Source organism: Carassius carassius, chromosome 32 (assembly GCF_963082965.1).
Source record: "Carassius carassius chromosome 32, fCarCar2.1, whole genome shotgun sequence".
Classification (NCBI taxonomy): domain Eukaryota; kingdom Metazoa; phylum Chordata; class Actinopteri; order Cypriniformes; family Cyprinidae; genus Carassius; species Carassius carassius.
The window spans coordinates 7,930,220-7,950,601 of record NC_081786.1 but is presented as its reverse complement, the minus strand read 5'-3'; the positions used below and the strand labels follow the sequence as shown (position 1 = coordinate 7,950,601).

Sequence of the window (20,382 nt, the reverse complement as noted above, 5' to 3'; positions counted from 1 at the left end):
TCAGCCAATCATAAAAGAATAAATACCGGTAAACCATTTTTGGAGGATATTTATACTGGTGCACAGGGGTAGCCTGAATTTAAAGGCTCTGTAAGACTACAGCTGAACTCAATCAAAACCAGTATTGTGAAATGACACATTAATGGCAGACATCAGTGTTCGATAACAACATTACGAAAATCCACTGAGCAATCTTAATTCCATCTTAATCTTGTGTCTTCAGGCTTTTGAAACATCTGTACTTGGGTAATAAATATTGTGTCTGAGCCATATTGCAAGCTGGTCCAAAGTGTTAAGCATTAGCCTTATGCACGTTTGACTGAATCCAATTGCCATAGCAGCGGCAACAACAATCTGACACTCCTCTCGATGGCCAGATGGCTAAAATGGCCTCAGAACTGTTTTGCGTTGCCGTGGCGTATGTTCCTCACTCTGGGAAAATCGTGATAGCCACGCCACTGCATCATTTGCGAAAGCACATAATCTTTTGCCGGATTAGAATAATAAACATTTGGCAGCCAATCAAACACTCAATCTGTCTTCCCATGCGCATGGTCTCTGAATTGGTACGCTGAGGTTTATGTTTAAGCTGGCCACTCTTTACAAATCTCCTCATGTGTTATTTAATGTTGTAAAGCAAATTCAAAAGTGCATTATGAGGATATGTAGATCTTAGAGACTCTCTCTCTCTATATTTGTTTTTTGTTATGGTTTGCTATTTTTTGTATATAAGAGAACAAAGTAATTAAACTTTCACTTTTTTAACAAACTTGTTCAGAAAATTAGGGTTAATAATTTAATATTTATATTAGAAGAAAATAGATTTTATTCACATGACTCTTTGTTGCAGGGATCATTACTATTGGGTGTGAATTTAGATAGTTAAACTAGTAAAATTGTTGCTTTTGAGAAAATCAAGGAAAAGATCTACTGATGTGCTACAACTAAGCATTCATTTCTGTTTCACTGATGTTTCTGAAAAACTAGGTCATCATAGAAGGCTGACAGTGCATGTAGACATTCATATTCCAGCCAGAACTTCAGTACAGGTCATCTCAAGAGCTGAACACATCAATCAAGTCACCATGGCTCTCACACCCTGAGTGTAACTCAGCATTCCCCGCTCTCCAATCACATCCTAATACGTTTCCCACCAGGTTAATGCATCCCATCAGAGGACTTAATGTCCTGTACCAGCCTTTAACAAGCACGGCAGACAGACACACACTTACACATTGGAACGTGTCCCAAAAATGAGTGACCGTGAGAGTCAACATATTGCATTTTCAGTCAGTTCAGACATCAACACATACAGGACTTAATTAATGTCTAGTGTAGCTATAATTAGTCTGCACTAAAAGCATTTCATGGAGGCAGACCCCATCAGGTTTCCCTTAATTCCCTGTATTAGCTGCAGTTTGTGTGCACTGGAAACAGATAAATTGGTTTTTTCAGCCTGTCAGTGTCTGGTACTAAAAAATCTTAAATTCTTGAGTCATATGAAATAATTCAATCTGGATAATCTCATAGTCAGCTAAATATTAATGAATAAAAAGTATTTTAAAAAGTATACCTAATAATAGTTATAATGTCTATATATATTTGATTTATGTCATGTAATATAAAAAGCACATTTACAATTTATTAAAAATTGTATATTATTCTAAATTTGTGTCTGAATATATATGTGTGTGTGTGTGTGTGTATATATATATATATACACATATACAAAATAGGTTTCTGTGTTTAAGTAGTCAAATAAATATTTTTTAAAGCCTAAATGCTGTACAATGGCTGTATATTAAGATAATTTTCATGTTTAACAGCTGAAGTTGAACACAATAATATCACCACTGCTAAAAATATCAAAGCTTAAGAATCGCTGACCTCACTAATCGAGTAGTTGAATGTTCGGATGATCGTGAATCATCCCTAGCCGGAACAGATTAGAGAAATCGTAGATTAGCTGTTTTTCATCACACAGAGCATTGCAATGCCCGTTTATCAGTGTTGGATGCCCTTTGGTTTGGGAGACGACCAGAGTGCATTAATGAAATGAGTCAGCCCAGTGCTTCAGTGCCAAAGGCGGCCTGTGACACAAAGAGAGAGATGGAGAGAGAGAGAGCGAGTGTGTGTCTACAATGAGAGTAAACGCTACCAGGCTCTGAGTATGGAACAGTGCTTTAGACAAACATCAGCGTCCCATAAATCCACAACCCTCTCTAAAGGGAGCAGGTTCTGTTGCCTGTTTGGATTTATGACCCAGGCGTGGATGTGGGCTTTGGGAGTGTGTGTAAGGCATGGAAGATGAACTAGACCTCTTAGATATTGGTGTGTCATGTTGTTTCATACACCACAGATCTGATCCCCCCCTCATATCCCAGGGAGAAGAGGGGGGTGGATGGATGGATGCAAGGGGCATTTTAAGGGTTTCTATGTACATGCACAGGGCAGATGTCTGCTCAGTGCATGCTGGCAGGTGTGTAAGAGTTTGCATGACAGTTTTCATGCAAAGATAATATGAGTGGGCTCTAATGGCTGCAATGTTTCTCTCCTTTTTTTCTGTTTTTTTTTTATTTTTTTCCTCCATTGTTTCTTCTTTGCTGCAACACCATCAGAGGCCAACAACTTCCCAGGTGGGTTGATAATGTCCTTAAGGCTAAATTGAAGCTGTCTTTTATAGGTGGTGAAAACATTAATGATGCAGAGTGCATATGTTATTCAAATGTACAGTAATATAAACTGATATTTTCAAACATGCTATTGCTTTCTTTACCATAATGAAAAATGCTTAGTTGCCATGAAACCAAAGTTGCAATAGATGAAAAATAAAATAAAAAAAATTAAATCTACATAAATTAACTGTTCACACTAAGATCTAAGATCTCTAGTATAATATGCATTTGGAAAAATAAAATTCTACTTTAATCACTAAATTAATCATCAAATCAATATACTTTGCACAATTTATATTAAACAACAAACAAAATGCACAACACTGTAAAAATTATTTTTAAAAGTTGCAGACAAAACAAAGATTATTGGAATATTTTTGCCAAGAAATACCATTTCAGTCTTTCTACATAAAAATTTCAAAATTTAATATAATATGTTATTCGACATTTCTTTGTGATTAATTTTCTAATTTAGCAGTTTCTGTGTGTAAATAATTTGTACCAACATTTTGACTATAGATGACTTCATAATGTATTTACATTTTTTAAAATTGAACTGTCACATTAGATAAACATCTAAATTAATACAAATAAACAACTTAAACCAATAATTTCAATGAAAATGCAAAAGCAGAGACTTTTGTAATTACCACTTTGTGTCAAATTATTAAAACTTTGTTACACTTTATTTTAAGGCGTTCTTGTTACAGTGTAATTATACATTTAAGCACTGAGTAATATTAATTTTAACTACATGTATGGTTAGGGTTAGGATTAGGGTTTGGATTTGGGTTACTTGCATGTAATTATGCATAATTAATTAATTAATTGTTATTATAATAGTAAATACATGTTTCCCGTGTAACAATGACACCTTAAAATATAAGTGTTAAATAAATAAGATGTGCATAAACCCTTTCCTTCTGCAAAGATTGAATGTCATTGTATGTTCATATACCTATAGATGTTCTTTTCTTTGTGTCACTTTCTCTGTTTCTCAAAGGATTTGCACACATGATGATGGCGGATCAAGGTATGCCACACCCCTTCACTGGTATTCACTCTGTTGAGATAATTATGCATGCTTGAATTGACTGAATTGCTGTGCACTGAATGAGCTCAACTGTAACTCTGAACCTTGAATGCATAGATGTGAACTGTGCTTTGACCGTCTCTTCATATCTCTCCATGCTTACCCTCTGTGGATACTCTATCTCTGTTCCTTTTCAACTCCTTTCTCAAGCCAAGGGCAAAGGTACAGAACCGTTTTCTTCCTCAAGTTGTGCTCTCTTTTGTTAACATCTTTGTTTTTAGTACTTTTTTTGCTAATAGCTGTTCACCATGGATTACTGGATCAAGAGTATAATTAAATGAGAGTCAATTGAAGAAAAACACACAAAAGGTGTTCTAACTGCAGTCTGAATGGTCTGAAATGTGGCGTCTGTCTCCCTGGTGGTCTTATACCCAGCAGATATTTGTATCAGCTGCTAAAATGCTTAAACTGCACATTATGACTCAGTCTCATGAGAGTTTATCTATCTTGAGACCATAAATGATGCTTTATTTGCCATGCAGTGTTTGTTGTGGTTTTGATCTTGCATGTGAAGGTTTGAGAAATGTTGTGTGTTTAGCCAGGTGCCAGAATAACTTTCTCTACGTTATTTGTTTTTGTTTTGTGTTTTTGAAAGAAGGAGAGAAAGAAAGAACTGTGATATTTCAGTCTGCCAGAACATGTGTGCTGTCATGTCATTTCATAGCAGGCTTCTCTAGGGAGGCTTGTAGATGGCCCGATTTAGCCTTTACTTGCTGCTGGGCTGAGCATCTCTGTGGAATGTTGTTGTACCACATGTCATCCTGCTGTCTCGTCCGATCCAATATTTCAGTATGTCTCAGAGTGGCCAAATAACATTCTTTAATAGACAAGGCCTGGAATTGGCTTGATTCTTTGCAGGACCTCAATGCATCCACAAATGTGCAATCTTACACAATATAGCTGTTTTATTTAAAAGATCTCAGGTTTTTTGGGGTGATAGTCAAATGTCTATTTTAGCTTGGACCCCTTTTTTCCCCACAGTAGAAATTTTGGTGCATACCTGAGTACATGTAGCTTTAGAGTTGGATTATTTTGTTGGCACAGCATATGTGAAAATGTGTATGCTTGTTTTGTTTTTTTTAGGGATTGATCCGTTCGTAATGGTCAATTCAGAAAGCATAATAAAATTTTTACTTAAAAAAATACACTGTATTATAAGTTAAAACAGCATTTTGGGTGTATACAGATCTAATACAGACAAAATAACTAAAATTGACTTCCCTAGTATAGTTCTGGTGAACTTCAGAATGATTTGCAGTTGGTTTGAATGCAGTCCAGTCTAAAAGATCTTCAGGTTAGACTCCATATTGAATTCATGCAAATGGAAACAAGACTGTGAGGGACAGACCTACAAATTTTAGGTAATTGCACACAGTGTATAGAGATCCTAGATACCGGAATGTTCACAGATTTCACTACTGTTTTATGGAGTTTGTGGTCACCAAAAGTTTTATTATTATTATTATTATTATTCTTTAAAGAAATACACAAAAAAATAAGGCATCCAAGATGAGGCCTCCAAGATGAAATCTTGAAATATACACAAAAATTGTTTATATTCACAACTGATCAATCGAACCATGTGTGAAAATACACAAAGTCATTGAACATTAGAAATGCATAGTACAGTATAAAGGGTGTGGCTTTCTATTGCATGAATGCTGATATGAACTAAAATAAATCCAGGCATATGCTGCAATTCCACTTGCCAACCTAGTTTCTTTCCTCAACCCAATTTATGTGCTAAGTCAGAGCCCAGTCAGCGAGAACCTGGCAGACCGACAATACCGTATAGCCAGTCAGATGCATTAGCACATATTTGCCTGCATTGCATTAAAAGCGTTTGTATTGTAGCGATGTCTCCAATGCTGTCTGTCTCTCCCGCTACCATCCTGTGTTAAATCCCTCTGCTAGACGCAGGGACATTATTACAAATCAGCCTGGCTGTACGCCCAAGTTAAGACGACAAGGGCTTCCATTTAGGAGCCCATTTGCATCTCCACCATGCTGAGTGATTCTATGAAATGTTTAATTTATCTGCATTTGTTTCTATCGCAACAACTCTTCCTTTCACCTGTCATCACAGCTCGAGTTTGTACAGCACGTAAAAATTTCATTTTTAAATCTTTCCTCAGAAACCTCTCGCAGTTAAACCTTAGGAAGGTTCCTTATTGTTGTGCTTTGTAATATTTGCCAATGTTGTGTCTGCAGTACCATAAAGGGAGGAAGTGAGAGGCAGCAGCTGTTTTTGGGTAGCCCAGGGCTTGTCGCTCATGTCTGTGTATCTTACGGCTCTCGGACGCCATTCCTTTGCACCTGTCTGAAGTCAATCATATCAGTCCTCTCTGGCACAGACATATGTCAGCAAACAACAGAAAGTCACAGGACAGTGATGAAGAAGGGTCTCTCAGGACTTCCTGTCTCTCATTGTTTTTGAAATGTATCAGTCAAAAGTTAGAAGAATTATCTACTGCTCCCCAATCCTGCATTTATTTGATCCAAAATACAAGAAAAACTGTAACATTTTAAAATATTTGTACCATTTAAAATAACTGTTTTCTATTTGAAAATATAATTTATTCCTGTGATTTCAAAACACTTGGTCAAATTTAAAGCATCCTTGCTAAATTAAAGTAATTTCTATAATTTACATTTTAAAAAAAGCTTATTTTACAAAAGCTTTTTATTTCAGATAAATGCTGATCTTTGAATTTTTCTATTAATCTAAAAATCCTGAAAAAATTTACTCAACTGTTTTAAATATTGACAATCAGCAAATCGGCATTTTAGAATGATTTCTGAAAGGATCATGTGACACTGAAGACTTGCATAATGATGCTGAAAATTTTGCTTTGATCACATGAATGAATTACATTTTAAAATATATTCAAATAGAAAGCAGTTATTTTAAATAGTACAAATATAAAAACATTTTTACTGCTTTTGCTGTATTTTTGGATCACATAAATGCAGGCTTGGTGAGAAGATAATGAAAAACTAAAATCTTACTCTTCAAAAACCTTTGACTGGTAGTGTAGGCTGATTATACTTATAGATTGAAACATACTTCAACCAGGATAAAGAGTAAGAAACGTGCTCCTAGTTGCTTCAGAAAACAAAACAAAAATGAGCAACAACAAAAGCATGTTGCTGGAGATGGGCTTCTTATTGAAAATGCAAACTGATTGTTGTGAGAACGGTAGAAATAATGATTTCCCCAGTAACAGCTGTAATCAAATCAGCTCCGCTCATGAACGCTTCTTTGTCAGATAAAATGAAAATGCCAACAAAACTTTTCTGAAGACAGTCCTTTCCCTTCAGAGATGCATTCATATAAAACACCCGCGCTGCGTCTTGATTTTGAAACGTGCAGTGCTCATGTTTATTCAACAAAATCAAATGCTACAAATAAATAAATGTATGGCAAACACTGGTAATGTATATCGGAAATGTGTTTAAACGTCATATCATTATTCCAAAAAATTATATTGCGATACATATTGAATTATTGTCCAGCCCTACATACTGTAGACTGAAATCTGCCAATACGATCACTGATACAGATCTTTTTAAAGCCTTCTTTTTATCATGTAGAAATATTTATAGTGATGATCCAATCAAGATTTTTAGACATTTATTCAGGGCCTGAATTTCATTTAAGAAAATGAATTCCTCTATTAGGTCACTCTTTGGAGAGGGGATTTTTTTATTTGACATTTTTCTAAAATATAATTTATTTCACCTAAATGTTTGATAATGCACTGTATTTTTGTTTTGACTATCGTGCAATCGTTACACAATAGCTTACAAACAGCAAAAGTCTGATTGCGTGAGCTGTATGTGAGGCGGCTTACACCAAGTTGCTCAAGCAAGTTGGAAAAACATTTAAACTACTTCATTATCACAAAAATTCTTGTAGCAAAGTTCGGACTGTTATAGAGGAAGGAGACCAGGGTCGGCGTACGGGGCTCGTGAGATACTTTATTCAAAAACTCAACAAAACAAAATAAACGCGGCAGGTGCGCGCACTTCACACTCTCGCTCTCTGTGTTACCACTGCAGTCTTTGCTCGGCCGTTCTCCAGCTTTGTGCTCTCACGAGTCCCCGTCTCTCTCGTCTTTCGCCGGTTGTCGTGCCGCTTAAATACCGGTTCTCCACGCCAATCACTGCAATGAGATCCCGGTGTTAATTGTTTCTCACCTGAACCACTTACCACCGCTCGTCTCTTCATTCGCTCTCCCGTTGCAGACTTCGCTAAACCACGCCTCCCCAGCCACAATTCTAAATTAAAACTTACCACTTACATAAACAGTCAGCTCTACTGCCTTTTCTTTTGCATTTAATTCTTTATTACAAGCAATCCTGAGGTTCATAAAGAACTTTGTTTTGCTACCTCTACGAATATCTACTGTTGCCTTGTTTATCTAAAACAAGCTTTTTTCCTTTAAACCTAGACAAAAAGCCATAGCATATGTGTTGATTGAGAAACACAGTAGACTTTAATAATATGCATTTATGGTGCAATACTACTTTTTCGTGTCAATCCATGTTCCTATTTACCACAAACAATATGCTGTTACTTTAATTTAGAGCGTGCAGCTGAAACGATCTCTGCACTGCTGCAGATGCATCGCTTCTTGAACACACTGCTGGACCACAACCATGTGCAATGTGAAGGCTTTAATCCATTAACATGAGTGCGGAAAAAATATGCAGATCAAATATCCCAAAGCGATTATCGACCGATAATAGCTATGATGCAGTGTAGTATCTCTCACCTGTTCCTCTTTGTCATCTTAAATCATTTGCACAAATTATTCATTTTAGTGAATTAAATCAGTGCAAGTCTGCAAATATTGTCTGCTTCACACAGCAGTTAGATTAGTTACTGTTGCCCTGGTTCAGACCACCCGGAGATTTCGTAAGGCATTCCGCAAGTGTGCGAGTATTTGATAGATATTAGTTGGTACAGGAGGCAGTAAATGAGTTGACCTTTTCGGACTGCAGTGGAGAGTCTGAGCTTTGTTACCGGACAGAGGGGAGTGGAAACACTGCAGCTCACGCTATGCTGATGAACTCGCATGCAAGGTAATGAATTGCAGTGCCATTATGCAAATACTATGCTAATTATCTAATCAGATTTGATTCCATTAAGGATGTTCCCAGCTTCCTAACCTTGAGAAGGCAGGGACTGATCAGCTCACTCTTCCTAAATTTGTTTCTTTTCTTTTTTCTTTTCTTTTCTTTTCTTTTTTTTTTCTTTCCTTTCCCTTTTATTTTTCTTTCTATTTCTTTTTTCCTTTTTCCTGACTTTTTCTGATTTCTTTTGTTATTTTACATATCTATTTCAAACTGAACTGAACCGTTCCAAACCAAACCAAACAAAACAAAACTAACATCTCTGACTGCTTAAAAGTTTAGAAATTTGAAAAGAAGAGTCCTGTTGTGATTTTTCATATTTACACCTAATTTGCTGCAGTACAAAAGGCTTTACCACCCTTTGAGTGGAGTGTTTTTATGGCACAAAACAGTATTAGCTCTCCGTTACCACACATCTGAAGGCAGGTCTCCCTGACAGTGAGGTGACACATGGTGTGTGTGAGAGCCAGATAATGAAATCTTTATCACATGTTTGGGAGGCCTATAATTCCATTTGCTCTGCTAATCCCTCGGTCACTCTGTCTCTCTGTCACTCACTGAACAAACCTGTCTAACCAGAATTACCCTTGCATTCATCTAAAGTTTACACTCTTTTTAATGGCACAGATGTAATGAGCCCAAATAAGCCTTCTTTTAAAATGGAGCATGATTACTTTCTTAATAAAAGTAGGTTACAAATGTTGTCTCTAAGCAAATTTAAAGTTATGAAGCATGAGTCTCTTATTTGGTAAGGATATGTTAGGAAACATGCCGGTCCGATGCAGTGTCATGTTTTGTATTTCATGTTGTCCGTAATTTATATGTTTTTTTTTTTTTTAATAAATGTCATGGACTGAAGACTCCTCAGGCCTCATCAGTGCAGGAAGAGCTCTTAGGGAAGCCTGATTGAGCCACCTTGCCGGCTGTCTGCTGATCAGAGTGTGATGGCCTCTCTTGTGTAATCAGGACCAGCCACACAGGGCGTCCTTTAACAAAATAGCCTCATCACCAACCCCCTCCATGATCTCCCCCCTCTCCATACGCTGTAACCGAGACAACAGAACTCCTCACCGTCCCCCTCCCCACGACCCTCTATTTCCAAATCCCAAAGGATCTATTCAGCGTAACACTGAAAAGAACATCAATCAAACCCGATATGCACACATGTACACACAAACAAACAAAAAAATGAAGCCTTATTCTGCCACCCCCCAGTCCACATATCTGAATGCAGTTATGCCCATAATTGCCTCCAATTTCCCTGAGTCACACCTGACATATTAAGCTACTGTACACAACGATTTCCTTTCTGGTCCCCAGAGGGAACAAGTACCATTTGATTATGGCTAAATGTGATTATTGTCCTCCCGTCCAACTGGCTTGTGGCCGTCTTTTGTCCCTGACAAAACAAGAGAACAAGGTGACCACTCTGATTGTGACCAACCAGCACGGATGTTCCGCGGTGAACAAAAAGCAGTTAATTATTTGTAAAAATAGGAATTAATGTAACAATAAAATGAACAAAAAGAAAAAAAAATCAGATGCATGGAAAACTGTTTTTACAGGAATAGGGTTTTGTAGAATGGGTTTTACATGCTTCTTGTAAAAACAAGTGCTAAATTTAATATATATATTTTTTATAATAATTTTGTTTTAATGCTAAAATAATAAGAGTAATTATTATTATTACAAAAGGTTTCATTATTACATATTCTTTTGAAATGAACAAAAAGAAAGAAATGCTGTGCAAACGTTGTATGGCTTATAGCTGAAGTTTGTTTCCTTGTCTGTATGTATACTGACTGAGGAATGCAAGATATTTTTGGCCAGTCTCATCAGACATGCAGAAGTAGGAGGCACATTTGAAAAAAAGACTGCTTATTTTAAACCACTTCAATTAGTAAAATGTAACCTCTCTATTCTGGTGAGAGGAGGGTTTGAAGTAAATGGTGGTCTGCACATACAGAATTTGAAAGTATAACTCAAGTGAATGGAGTTTTTAGGTTGGTACAGTATCTACTATATTACCTATATTACCTCATTCTTTTTTGAGACATCTCAATCACTTGGTTACATCTTTTTGGAAATGTTCTGCTTCAGACAGTAATAAGATTTTTTTTTCTTCCACATTCAGAGTGAATAGCATTGGTCTGTTATTTGTCATTTGAAAATGTCATGTTTCAGAAATGGAAATTGATTCAGAAATGACACAACTTGTCTTTATGACACTGACAAAAATAAGACTGGGCCAGATCTAATGGAGTTCTCCAGTTTGTATAGCCCCAAAACTATGGAGAGATATAACCTTATTTACTTTACACATAAGCTTATACATGTTTTCAGCATGTTTTTGTCAGAAAATTTATATGAAATTAAATGCATACGTTTTGATTAAATATTAAACATTCTAAATGTTTTGCTGGTTGCAAAGCATAATAAAGACGAACGTAGGCCAGAGACATTTTTATACATTACTTTTTGGTTATTTCTCCATTGGGTCAAGGCAATATTTATTTTTAAATAACCATGATAAAGCATGTTTTTTTAATAATTTTTTTTTGTGGTAATGAGAGTTTATATATGAGTCACTCAGTGTAGATGTCTGGTTTTGCACATTGGTCACGCAGTGCCAAGCAGTAATTGCATTGTTAGAAGTGCGCAGATGTGAACATCTGGTGTCCAGCAATGCACCTATTGATCCTCGTTACTTTGTGTACTTGGAGACAGCAAAGGGCTTTCATTCCCACAATCACTCTTTAATTGTGACATGCATGAAACAAGCATATTTGGCACTATTAACCATCACTGACTGAGAATTTTTTGAGACCAGACTTGTTTGTGCAGGCTTGCAGTAGTTTAAAATAGTATAAATTTACTTGTGTAAATGCTGGACACAGTAATAATCTTTATTTACTGTTTATTAAGAGGATTACTGATATAAACATGGAATGTAGCTAATAGGAAGGATACTATTAATGGAATAGTTCACCAAGAAATGATAATTTGCTGAATTCTTAACCACTCTCATGCCATCCCAGATGTAGATGAGTTTGTTTCTTCATTAAAATGGATTAGGAGAAATGTAGCATTACGTCACCTGCTCACCAATGTATCCTCTGCAGTTAATGAGTGCCATCAAAATAAGAATCTTAACAGCTGATGAAAACATTGCAATTATCCACCAGTAATCCACACATCTCTAGTCATTTAATGTCTTTTGAAGTGAAAATCTGCATGTTTGTAAGAAACAAATCAATCATTATGGTGTTTTAACTTGTAATCTGTTGCTTCTGGGCAAAAAAACCCCCCAAAAAACACACACACACACAAAAAAAATACCCGCTCATGGCACTGATTCACTGCAGAGGATCCATTGGTAAGCAAGTGATGTAATGCTAAATTTCTCCAAATCTGTTGTGACAAAGAAACAAACATATCTACATCTTAAATGGCCTTGAGGAAGAGTAAATGTTCATTTTTGAATTAACTGTTTCTTAATTCAGATTTTAGAATTCGTTTCTAGTAGTTTGGTTTTCCTCTCTATTTAGGGATGCAAAGTTTTGTTTGAATGGACAAAAAAATATCTCTTTTTACAAACATAGTAAGCTGCATATGGAGGAACTAGTTAAGCAAAGTGGTGCCTCAAGGCTGTACCTCATTTTGGCCAAATTTGAAGACACCATTGAAGGTTTTGATACAGATTCATCATGTTAATTTAGTTTTTTTTTTTCAACGTTTTTAATATTATGGTTCAGTAAAATTTCTGTATTAGGATGACCGAATTTAGACCGTGTTTAAAGCTCAGAGGTTAGCTAAATATTCCAAATCCTCTGTTTGACATATAGGGAAATATTTGGAATATTTCTGTTTTTTTCTTCTGTTGTAAAGGTCTATATTATTTATAATGAGCTTTATATATATATATATATATATATATATATATATATATATATATATATATATATAACAAGAATAACAGACGTCTATTTTACGTCCTCATTTAGATAGCTAAGTAAATGTGTGTATAGATGTGTGAAACCTACACCTGCTAGTAATCGATACCCCTCTCAAGCGGAACCTGGCTGCTATGGTAACCCCTCTCAAACTGTTTGTTTGGGATGGTGTGTTAGCATGGTGCCTGGCCTGGTTTTCCCTAGTCTTGGCTAAATCTAACCAAAGCAGGCACTTTGGTGCATAATTGAGATCAACGGATATCTGTTGCTCACGCAGCTCTTACAGCTAATTTTCTTTTTCCTGTTATAATCCACATTTAGGATTGAAAAGTGCGTCACAGTACTGACTCACACTTTCATAATATCAACTTTAATGTCAACCTTAATGACTTACATGAAGGCATTTCTCACAATATGTGGACATGCTTGAGGACTGAGAAAAGCCTTGAGAATTATGCTGCATTTCGTTCATCGTCAAAAACATCCTGCTTGATGTCGGACTTGGATACGGGTATGGTTTTCTCATCCATACATTATCTGTTTAATTTAGAAAATATAAAGTGAGAGATTACAGACACACACAAACAAAAAAAAGGAAAAAAAAAACATAATAAAACACCTGATTATGATGCTGGAGGAATCTCTGGGTGGATGGCAGATTCTGACCCAGTTTTTACCCGAGCCTGGCTAACCTGCTGTGTGTGTGTATATGCTGAGCACCATTTGAATTGTGTGCGTTGTGAAACATGCATGAGATATGCCTGGGCAAAGAGCCATGAGGAAGCAGGTCAGCCCTGGGCTGGACTTGAGAACCTGTTAAGTGTGTACACACACACACACACACACACACACACACACACACATGCACACACAATGGACTTCACTGAGCACATGCTCAACAGCAGGTTGTGCAGTCACTAAAAAAGCAGAGAATAAGGCTTGTTTTGTGTACCTGCACAGGTTTAAATCTTTGATTTTAATTTGTACAAGGGATGCGCAGTACTTTACTGGTTAATATATTTTTATATAATATAATATAATATACACTGTTCAAAAGTTCACTTATTTCAATGTTATTCACCATTTCTTTGTATTTGTTTGTTACATTTACTAGAAGCTTCTGAGTGAATTTTTTTTAAATTTATTAAAAAATAAGCATTACTATCATTATATTAAATTCATGTAGGTTTGGAACAACTTTTGGAACAAGCAAATTTTGATTTTTTTTCTTACTTTTTGTTGTTGTTGTTTTTTTTTTTTAAGTATACTGACCACTAAACATTTTAATCACACTTTCTCCCCTTAAGTTAATGCCTGGCATCGCTGTAATTGTGTGTTTCTGAGACAGGATCCAGTCCTTGTTGTGTACACTCTGACCTGTGCTTTTGGTTAAACGCTGCACATCTATTCTTTCCTGCTCTTCTCTTTCCTAGAGCACACGCACACCGAAAGTAACCGGTGTCGGTGTCGTGCCCATGTTTGGTGTAAGTAACCCCCCTTTAGGGCTTTGGAAGCCTGAGATAGTCACCTGATCTGGCCTTGCTGTGAAAGGATAGAGTTTGTGACCTCAAGCCAGTTGAGATGCCCTGCCAACAAGAGTCAGGCAAAACACTGATGAAGGCTGATTGTCTGTTTCAAAGCAAGCAATATTTCATCCGAGGGCAATTACTGTTTCCCTAAGTGCTCAGTTCAAAACGTAAATGTTTAATAATGTAAGTCACTGTAAGATCAAGTTGTCTTCTGCTAATGTTTCACAAGACATTTGATACATTTTTGTCCAAATATGTCACCGGGAGCTGATGGCAAGGAAACGATTGAATGCTGTTCCTTTTATAGTGTTATGATATAATCAGTAGTTTCAGTGAATCAGTTGAGAAGTCCCATTGGCCCAAAAGACAGTTTTACCTCAGGCAAAGTCAATAGCAGAGGGCAGAACATAATTTATCTGGAGCACACATCTGTTGTGTTTAGAAAACATAGGGGCCAGACATCAGGAGATCTACGTTAGAATACTGATGAACAGCCTGTAAGCATCAGTTATTAAAAGCCTCAAATCTTAACAGAAAGACTGTTTTCTGTTTTTATTATACTTTAAATTAAAAATTAATTTAATTGATTCCTGTGATGACAGAGCTTATTTGGTGTTTAAGTAACACACACACACACACACACACACACACACACACACACACACACACAGTGGTGAAAATATTTATTTGATCCCCTGCTGATTTTGTAACTTGCCCACTTACAAAGAAATGAAGGGTCTGTATTTTTGTTATAGCATGTGTATTTTAACATATAGAGACAGAATACAAAAAAAAAAAACTTCCACAGCTCTGATTCAGCACAAACTAACATGGCGGTGCCCGTTTTTATTCTTAGCTACAAATTAAGCTACTATTTCTGGTGTTAGAAATCCAAATGACACAAACACCGCCATTCCTTTGAGGAGGTGGTTAATGTTTTAAAGTCTTTAGATCCACCATCCGCCATCACAAAGGCATTGGGAGAAAAAGCGCATTCTTTTTTTAATAAACACTGTGGGTGTTTGTCTCTCAGAAAGCTGTACTTAGGAAATGAAAGACTTCAAAGGCGGTGTTGTGCCCTTTCATGTCCCAGATTAAACGGTACGCTCAGGCTTCACACTACACGCTGGGAAATCCGTGCTGATATGATATGTGCGTGGAACACTTATAGGTGTTCCTCCACATGACTGTTCGGTTTCATGTGCAGATCCATGCACGTGACGCTTGTAAAGTGACTGGTTTAGAATAGAAACGAGAAAATGAAGCATCAGATTATGACATTCTTTCTGCTGTATTAATACTCTTTTCTTGTAGTACGCTGGTTTCTGTGTGGATTGATTTTGTGTGTCACAAATATTGTCTACATACTTGACACATCAGATCTGACACAAACATACATACATTTACATGGACACATCTTTGGTTGGTGTGTCAGGACTGGCTGGCAGCTTCATGCTAAAGGTGTGGACTTCCTGTCAAGAGGTCACTGCTTTGATTACCATTTCCTCTGTCACTTTCCCCTCATCTAAACGCAGTGAGAGTGATGGGTAACATAGCTGAGAGCGAGACCACCAGACATTCGTGCTTCTGGGCTAATCACAAGCTGTTGTTTGGATGTCATAATGTGCTCATGTGTCAAGTTTGCTGCCAGGGCTTTGCAAGTCTAGCTCGTAAGTGCCAGAAGCATTACGCTAGATGAGGACTTCCTCTGTTTACACCCACTGGCATCCGACAGGGCTTATGAATTTAACATAGCCAACCTTTGGTATGAGAGTGTTTGCTATTTTGGGTAAGTTGACTGTATTGAATAAAATATTCAGCAATTTTAGTTCAGCTCTACTGCAAGAGCAGCTGTTTACCTGAAATCTCTTCTGATGGCAGAATAGTTTTATTAGTTTACTGCCTCGGATTAGAATACTAGATTGAATCTAGTACGAATGCTGAATAAAATAATGTAGTTGACATGTTTTTGATTAACACGACACATTATTTTTTTTAGAGCAAATAATGATGTGGCAAGATTTGGCAAGAGTTAAAAATCCTCTTAGGTGAGGCTTATTTTAGTTTGATTTTCTGGTAAATTGCATGGCGTTTAATTCTGCCTGCAACCTTGCTTTCTAAAGAAATAATCCTTTAAAGTTTGATTTCGGGCACATTAGCGATAGCTAAAATTCTGGTGTTGGACTTACTATAGTTTGTCACACAGTAGTGTCGGTGAATAATGAGAGCTTGTGGAACATTTTGAAGCTAAAATAATGAATACTCCAGAGGTGTTAATTTCACATTCATCCATCATTTGGTGAGTTTAAGTTGTCATTCCTCATGTCTGCGATTGACAGAGAGTGCAGAGGAGCAGAGGCACGGCAAATAATCCACCCATGTATTAAAGCCACTTTTTTCCTAGACATTTTGTTTAAAAGAATAAAGTGTAGGAAAATTTAACAGGAAGAGGCAGGAACTCTGAAGTTTGGTCAGATATATGTATATGGTTATGACACATAATTGCAGTGGAGCTGACATTACACAATTCTGCTATTGTTCTGTGGAAATCCCAGACAAGGACACATGAGATTCATAACCTGAAATGTATACATCAAGCCGAAAGGGTCCCAAATGGACATTAGTATCATTGAAAGAGGGGTGTTAAGAAATATCATAGAATGATTGAAGTCCTTAGGACACTTAAATATAAATAATGACTTAAATATTGAATAACAGTACTACAGAGTGTATCTACACGGGCTACACTGGTGTCCCACTGGATGATTCAAGGCTTGGTTAGCTTTGCCAAAGTGTTTATTCTTCCTCTTTTTTTATTTTTAGCAGCCAGCTAATATTAACAGTTTTGTCAACTCTACTATGCCTGTGGCAAAAGCTCTTAAGTGTATTTTTTGCAATTTAAGTGACCTGCTTTCCGGCTTCGACTTTTCCCATTACTGGGAGTGACATTTCATTTAGGGCCCATCATTCATCTTTCTTGCGCCTGGGCCTGGGCCATGAGTGTCTGTGCCCTCTCTCTCTTGCAGCTGAATCTATTTTTGCTTTTCTTTTTTTTTTAAGGAAGAGACTAGCTTCTCTTTGTGCAGTTCTGTAAAACATAAAAAAAAAAAACGTATCAAAACATTTTAGCTAGTTTATTAAAATTTTATCTGTGATCATATATCAATAAGAAAATGTTATAAAATATTGGGAAAAATGTAAACGGCATATATACTCTGTACTCATTGAAAATTACAGAAGTGACTAGCTTGTCTTTGTGCAGTTTTGTAAAATAAATAATGTACTCATGCATTTTGTCTGTAATCTCCACTATGTCAGTTTATAAATGCTCTAAAATAATTGAAGAATAAATTAATAAAATGACAAATACAAATGTACTCATAAAAGTACTCATAAAAATAAAGAAACTTGCTCTTCTGTTTTGTACATAGTACATACTACATAATTTTGTCTACAGAGGACAAAAATTATTATTTTTTTATTCCAGTTCAATAGAACTTGAGGGCAATCTTGATCAGAGGTAAACTAAAAAAGGCAATTTGATGAAGAGTCACTGTGATTAGCTTGTGAAAAAACCAGAAAGAGATGGTAGATGTGCCCCTTGGGGAGTAAATCAGCAGAAAATGAACAGCACCGGCTGCCTCCCACGCACACTCAGCTCTTCTGTTATTGTACTGATTTTTATGCATTTAATTTGTTTAGCTATTTTTACTAATTGATCAGAAGAAGAGTGGTCGAAATGACATTAGCTTCTGGGCTTTGGATTGTATGCAAAGAGATTTTTCTGACAAGTCTGTCTTTTTTGCCTAAATGCGCTTATTTTTAGTAAATAGTCTTAGCGTATTTTTAAGCTTAATCTATGTATAAAATCTTTAAAACACATAAATTGAATTTTCGATAAATTTGAAATGTTGCCATGGCTTAAAATTTGCTTAAATTAAGTGTCAACAGAATTTAATTTAATGCAGAATGTCCCCTTTTGTTAACTTTGTTTAAAATTTTCAGGATTATATACTTGTTTTCTATAAAAAAAAAATGCAGATAGATTAAAGTCCTTTTTGAAGAAAAATAAGAACACACACATACAGTACAATACATTAATCCTGTTATAATCTTTTTTTTTCAGCATTATATACTTTTTAGCCAAAAAACATACAATAAATGGGTTTTATGGTAAGCTAATTTGAACATTTTTTAAGGGATGTGACTGGGACTCCAACACTTCTACTGAGCGCTCAGTTATTGCCTTTCTGAAAGTGACCTCATTATTACAGGAAAATGATTTTATTTCTAAAAGCACAATGATAAAGATAGCAGGATGGCCTATATGGATTTTGAAACCAGTGAGGGCGATGTATCTGATTGCATGTTATGCAAGGTGAGAATATGAGTGACCCTTTTATTTTAATCAGCACCAATTATTCCTTGTAATATTTCCATTATAGTTTAATTATGGAAATGTTTCTTTCCGTTATCGGATGGTGAGCTTTTCATATGTGGGATCCCTGACGGGCTTTTACATACCCAAATTAAAAAAAATTTAATAAATGCAGTATAACCTTCCTAACATCTTATTTTTGAGGATCTACACTAAGAAACATTATAGTTGCTGCATTCATTTTAATAGTATTATTTTCAGATGAATTATGATTAAATACTGATATGGAATTTTCTTGATCACTGTGATAAACTCCTACAATAATTAAAATAAGCACTAAAAACAACATGAAACCGCAGTAACAAACCATTTACTTTCATAATGTGATGTATTTCTTAGTAAAACATAATATTTAGCAGGAAATTATTTTATTTATCTGTCAGGATTTGATTGGCTCATAAAAATAAGGCATCTTAGGCTGTGATGTTATTAGCAAGTACATCATGGTTGGTTACATCATCAAAAAGAAAACTTTCAGAGCTAGAGAACATAATAATGTAACACATTTTACATGGAAAACATTGAATTAAACTTAAGAATTTGCACAATGTTTCTGTTCACAAGTCTGTTCTTTTCTATTCTAGGTATTGATGCAAGAAAATGTAATAAATAATATCTTAATATTCCAATAGACAGTCTATTGCTTATGACTTTCAACATTTTACATACTGTTTTGATACAACATTGTACATTTCCAGCCAAACCGTGACCTAGTACTTGATAGCCAAGTTTAGCCTCTGCTATTGTTGTGAAATTATCTTGACACTCTTGAGCCGTCTGCCCTCATGTTCATCCAGGTGGGTTGAGGGGATACTGTTATCATTATGAATATGTGTTTTGGATCACTGACCGGGCTCTGAAGATTTTTGGGGGGGGATACCAAAAGCTCCTGCCCTGCCTCTGGCTTTCGATTAGGTTTGACAAACAAATGGCTCATCCAAGACCACCTCCATTTTCTTCAGACACACTGGTTAGAATAATTTTTTTTTCAGATTTTTCACAGTGGAAGAGCTTGCCTGAGGGGAAACATTTCTAACAAGCTCTGCTTTAACAAAGAAAATTAACATGCAGAAACACTGAAATAGAAGTGCTTTAAAGTTTGTGAAATTTTGTGAAACCTCCACAGCCTTAACTTCTCTACAACAATTTCATGGATTTAATGGATCAACGATCATCACTGGTGCTGTGTTGATATATATACATATATATATATATATATATATATATATATATATATATATATATATATATATATATATATATATATATATATTGTCGCGGGCTGAAGAATCACACGGCAGGCTGTGATGAATTGTGTGTTTATTAATGACAGTGATCGTGAATGTGCCAGTAGTGTCTGGTGCTCGTCCTCTGTGCTGCGTGATCCTGTTTGCCGGCCGGCTGAGTGCAAGGGGAATCGGTGTCCGGTGCTCAGGTGGCGGGCTGGTCGGTCATTCGCTTTCTGTAGAGATAAGAGACACAACATTAGCTGGCGTTGCTTTGGAGAGCTTTCTCACCCGTGTCCTCTCGGGTACAGCTTTTGTAGTCCTCGTCT

General features: G+C 36.1%; 1 protein-coding gene across 8 annotated transcripts in view; it reads left to right on the top strand.

Moving 5' to 3' along the window:
• Nucleotides 1-20,382, top strand: part of LOC132112569 (neurexin-3a) — a 280,631-nt gene that overhangs the window by 7,176 nt on the left and 253,073 nt on the right. For 4 of the 8 annotated variants that reach the window (XM_059520100.1, XM_059520106.1, XM_059520105.1 and 1 more), the window contains exons 1-2: nt 3,682-3,708; nt 3,919-3,930. In XM_059520100.1, the coding sequence (XP_059376083.1) occupies nt 3,690-3,708; nt 3,919-3,930 (31 nt within the window). In that variant the 5' untranslated portion in view covers nt 3,682-3,689. Of the gene's footprint in view, nt 1-3,678; nt 3,709-3,918; nt 3,931-20,382 lie in introns of those variants that run through there. The other 4 variants (XM_059520101.1, XM_059520103.1, XM_059520102.1 and 1 more) reach the window with 2 other exon arrangements.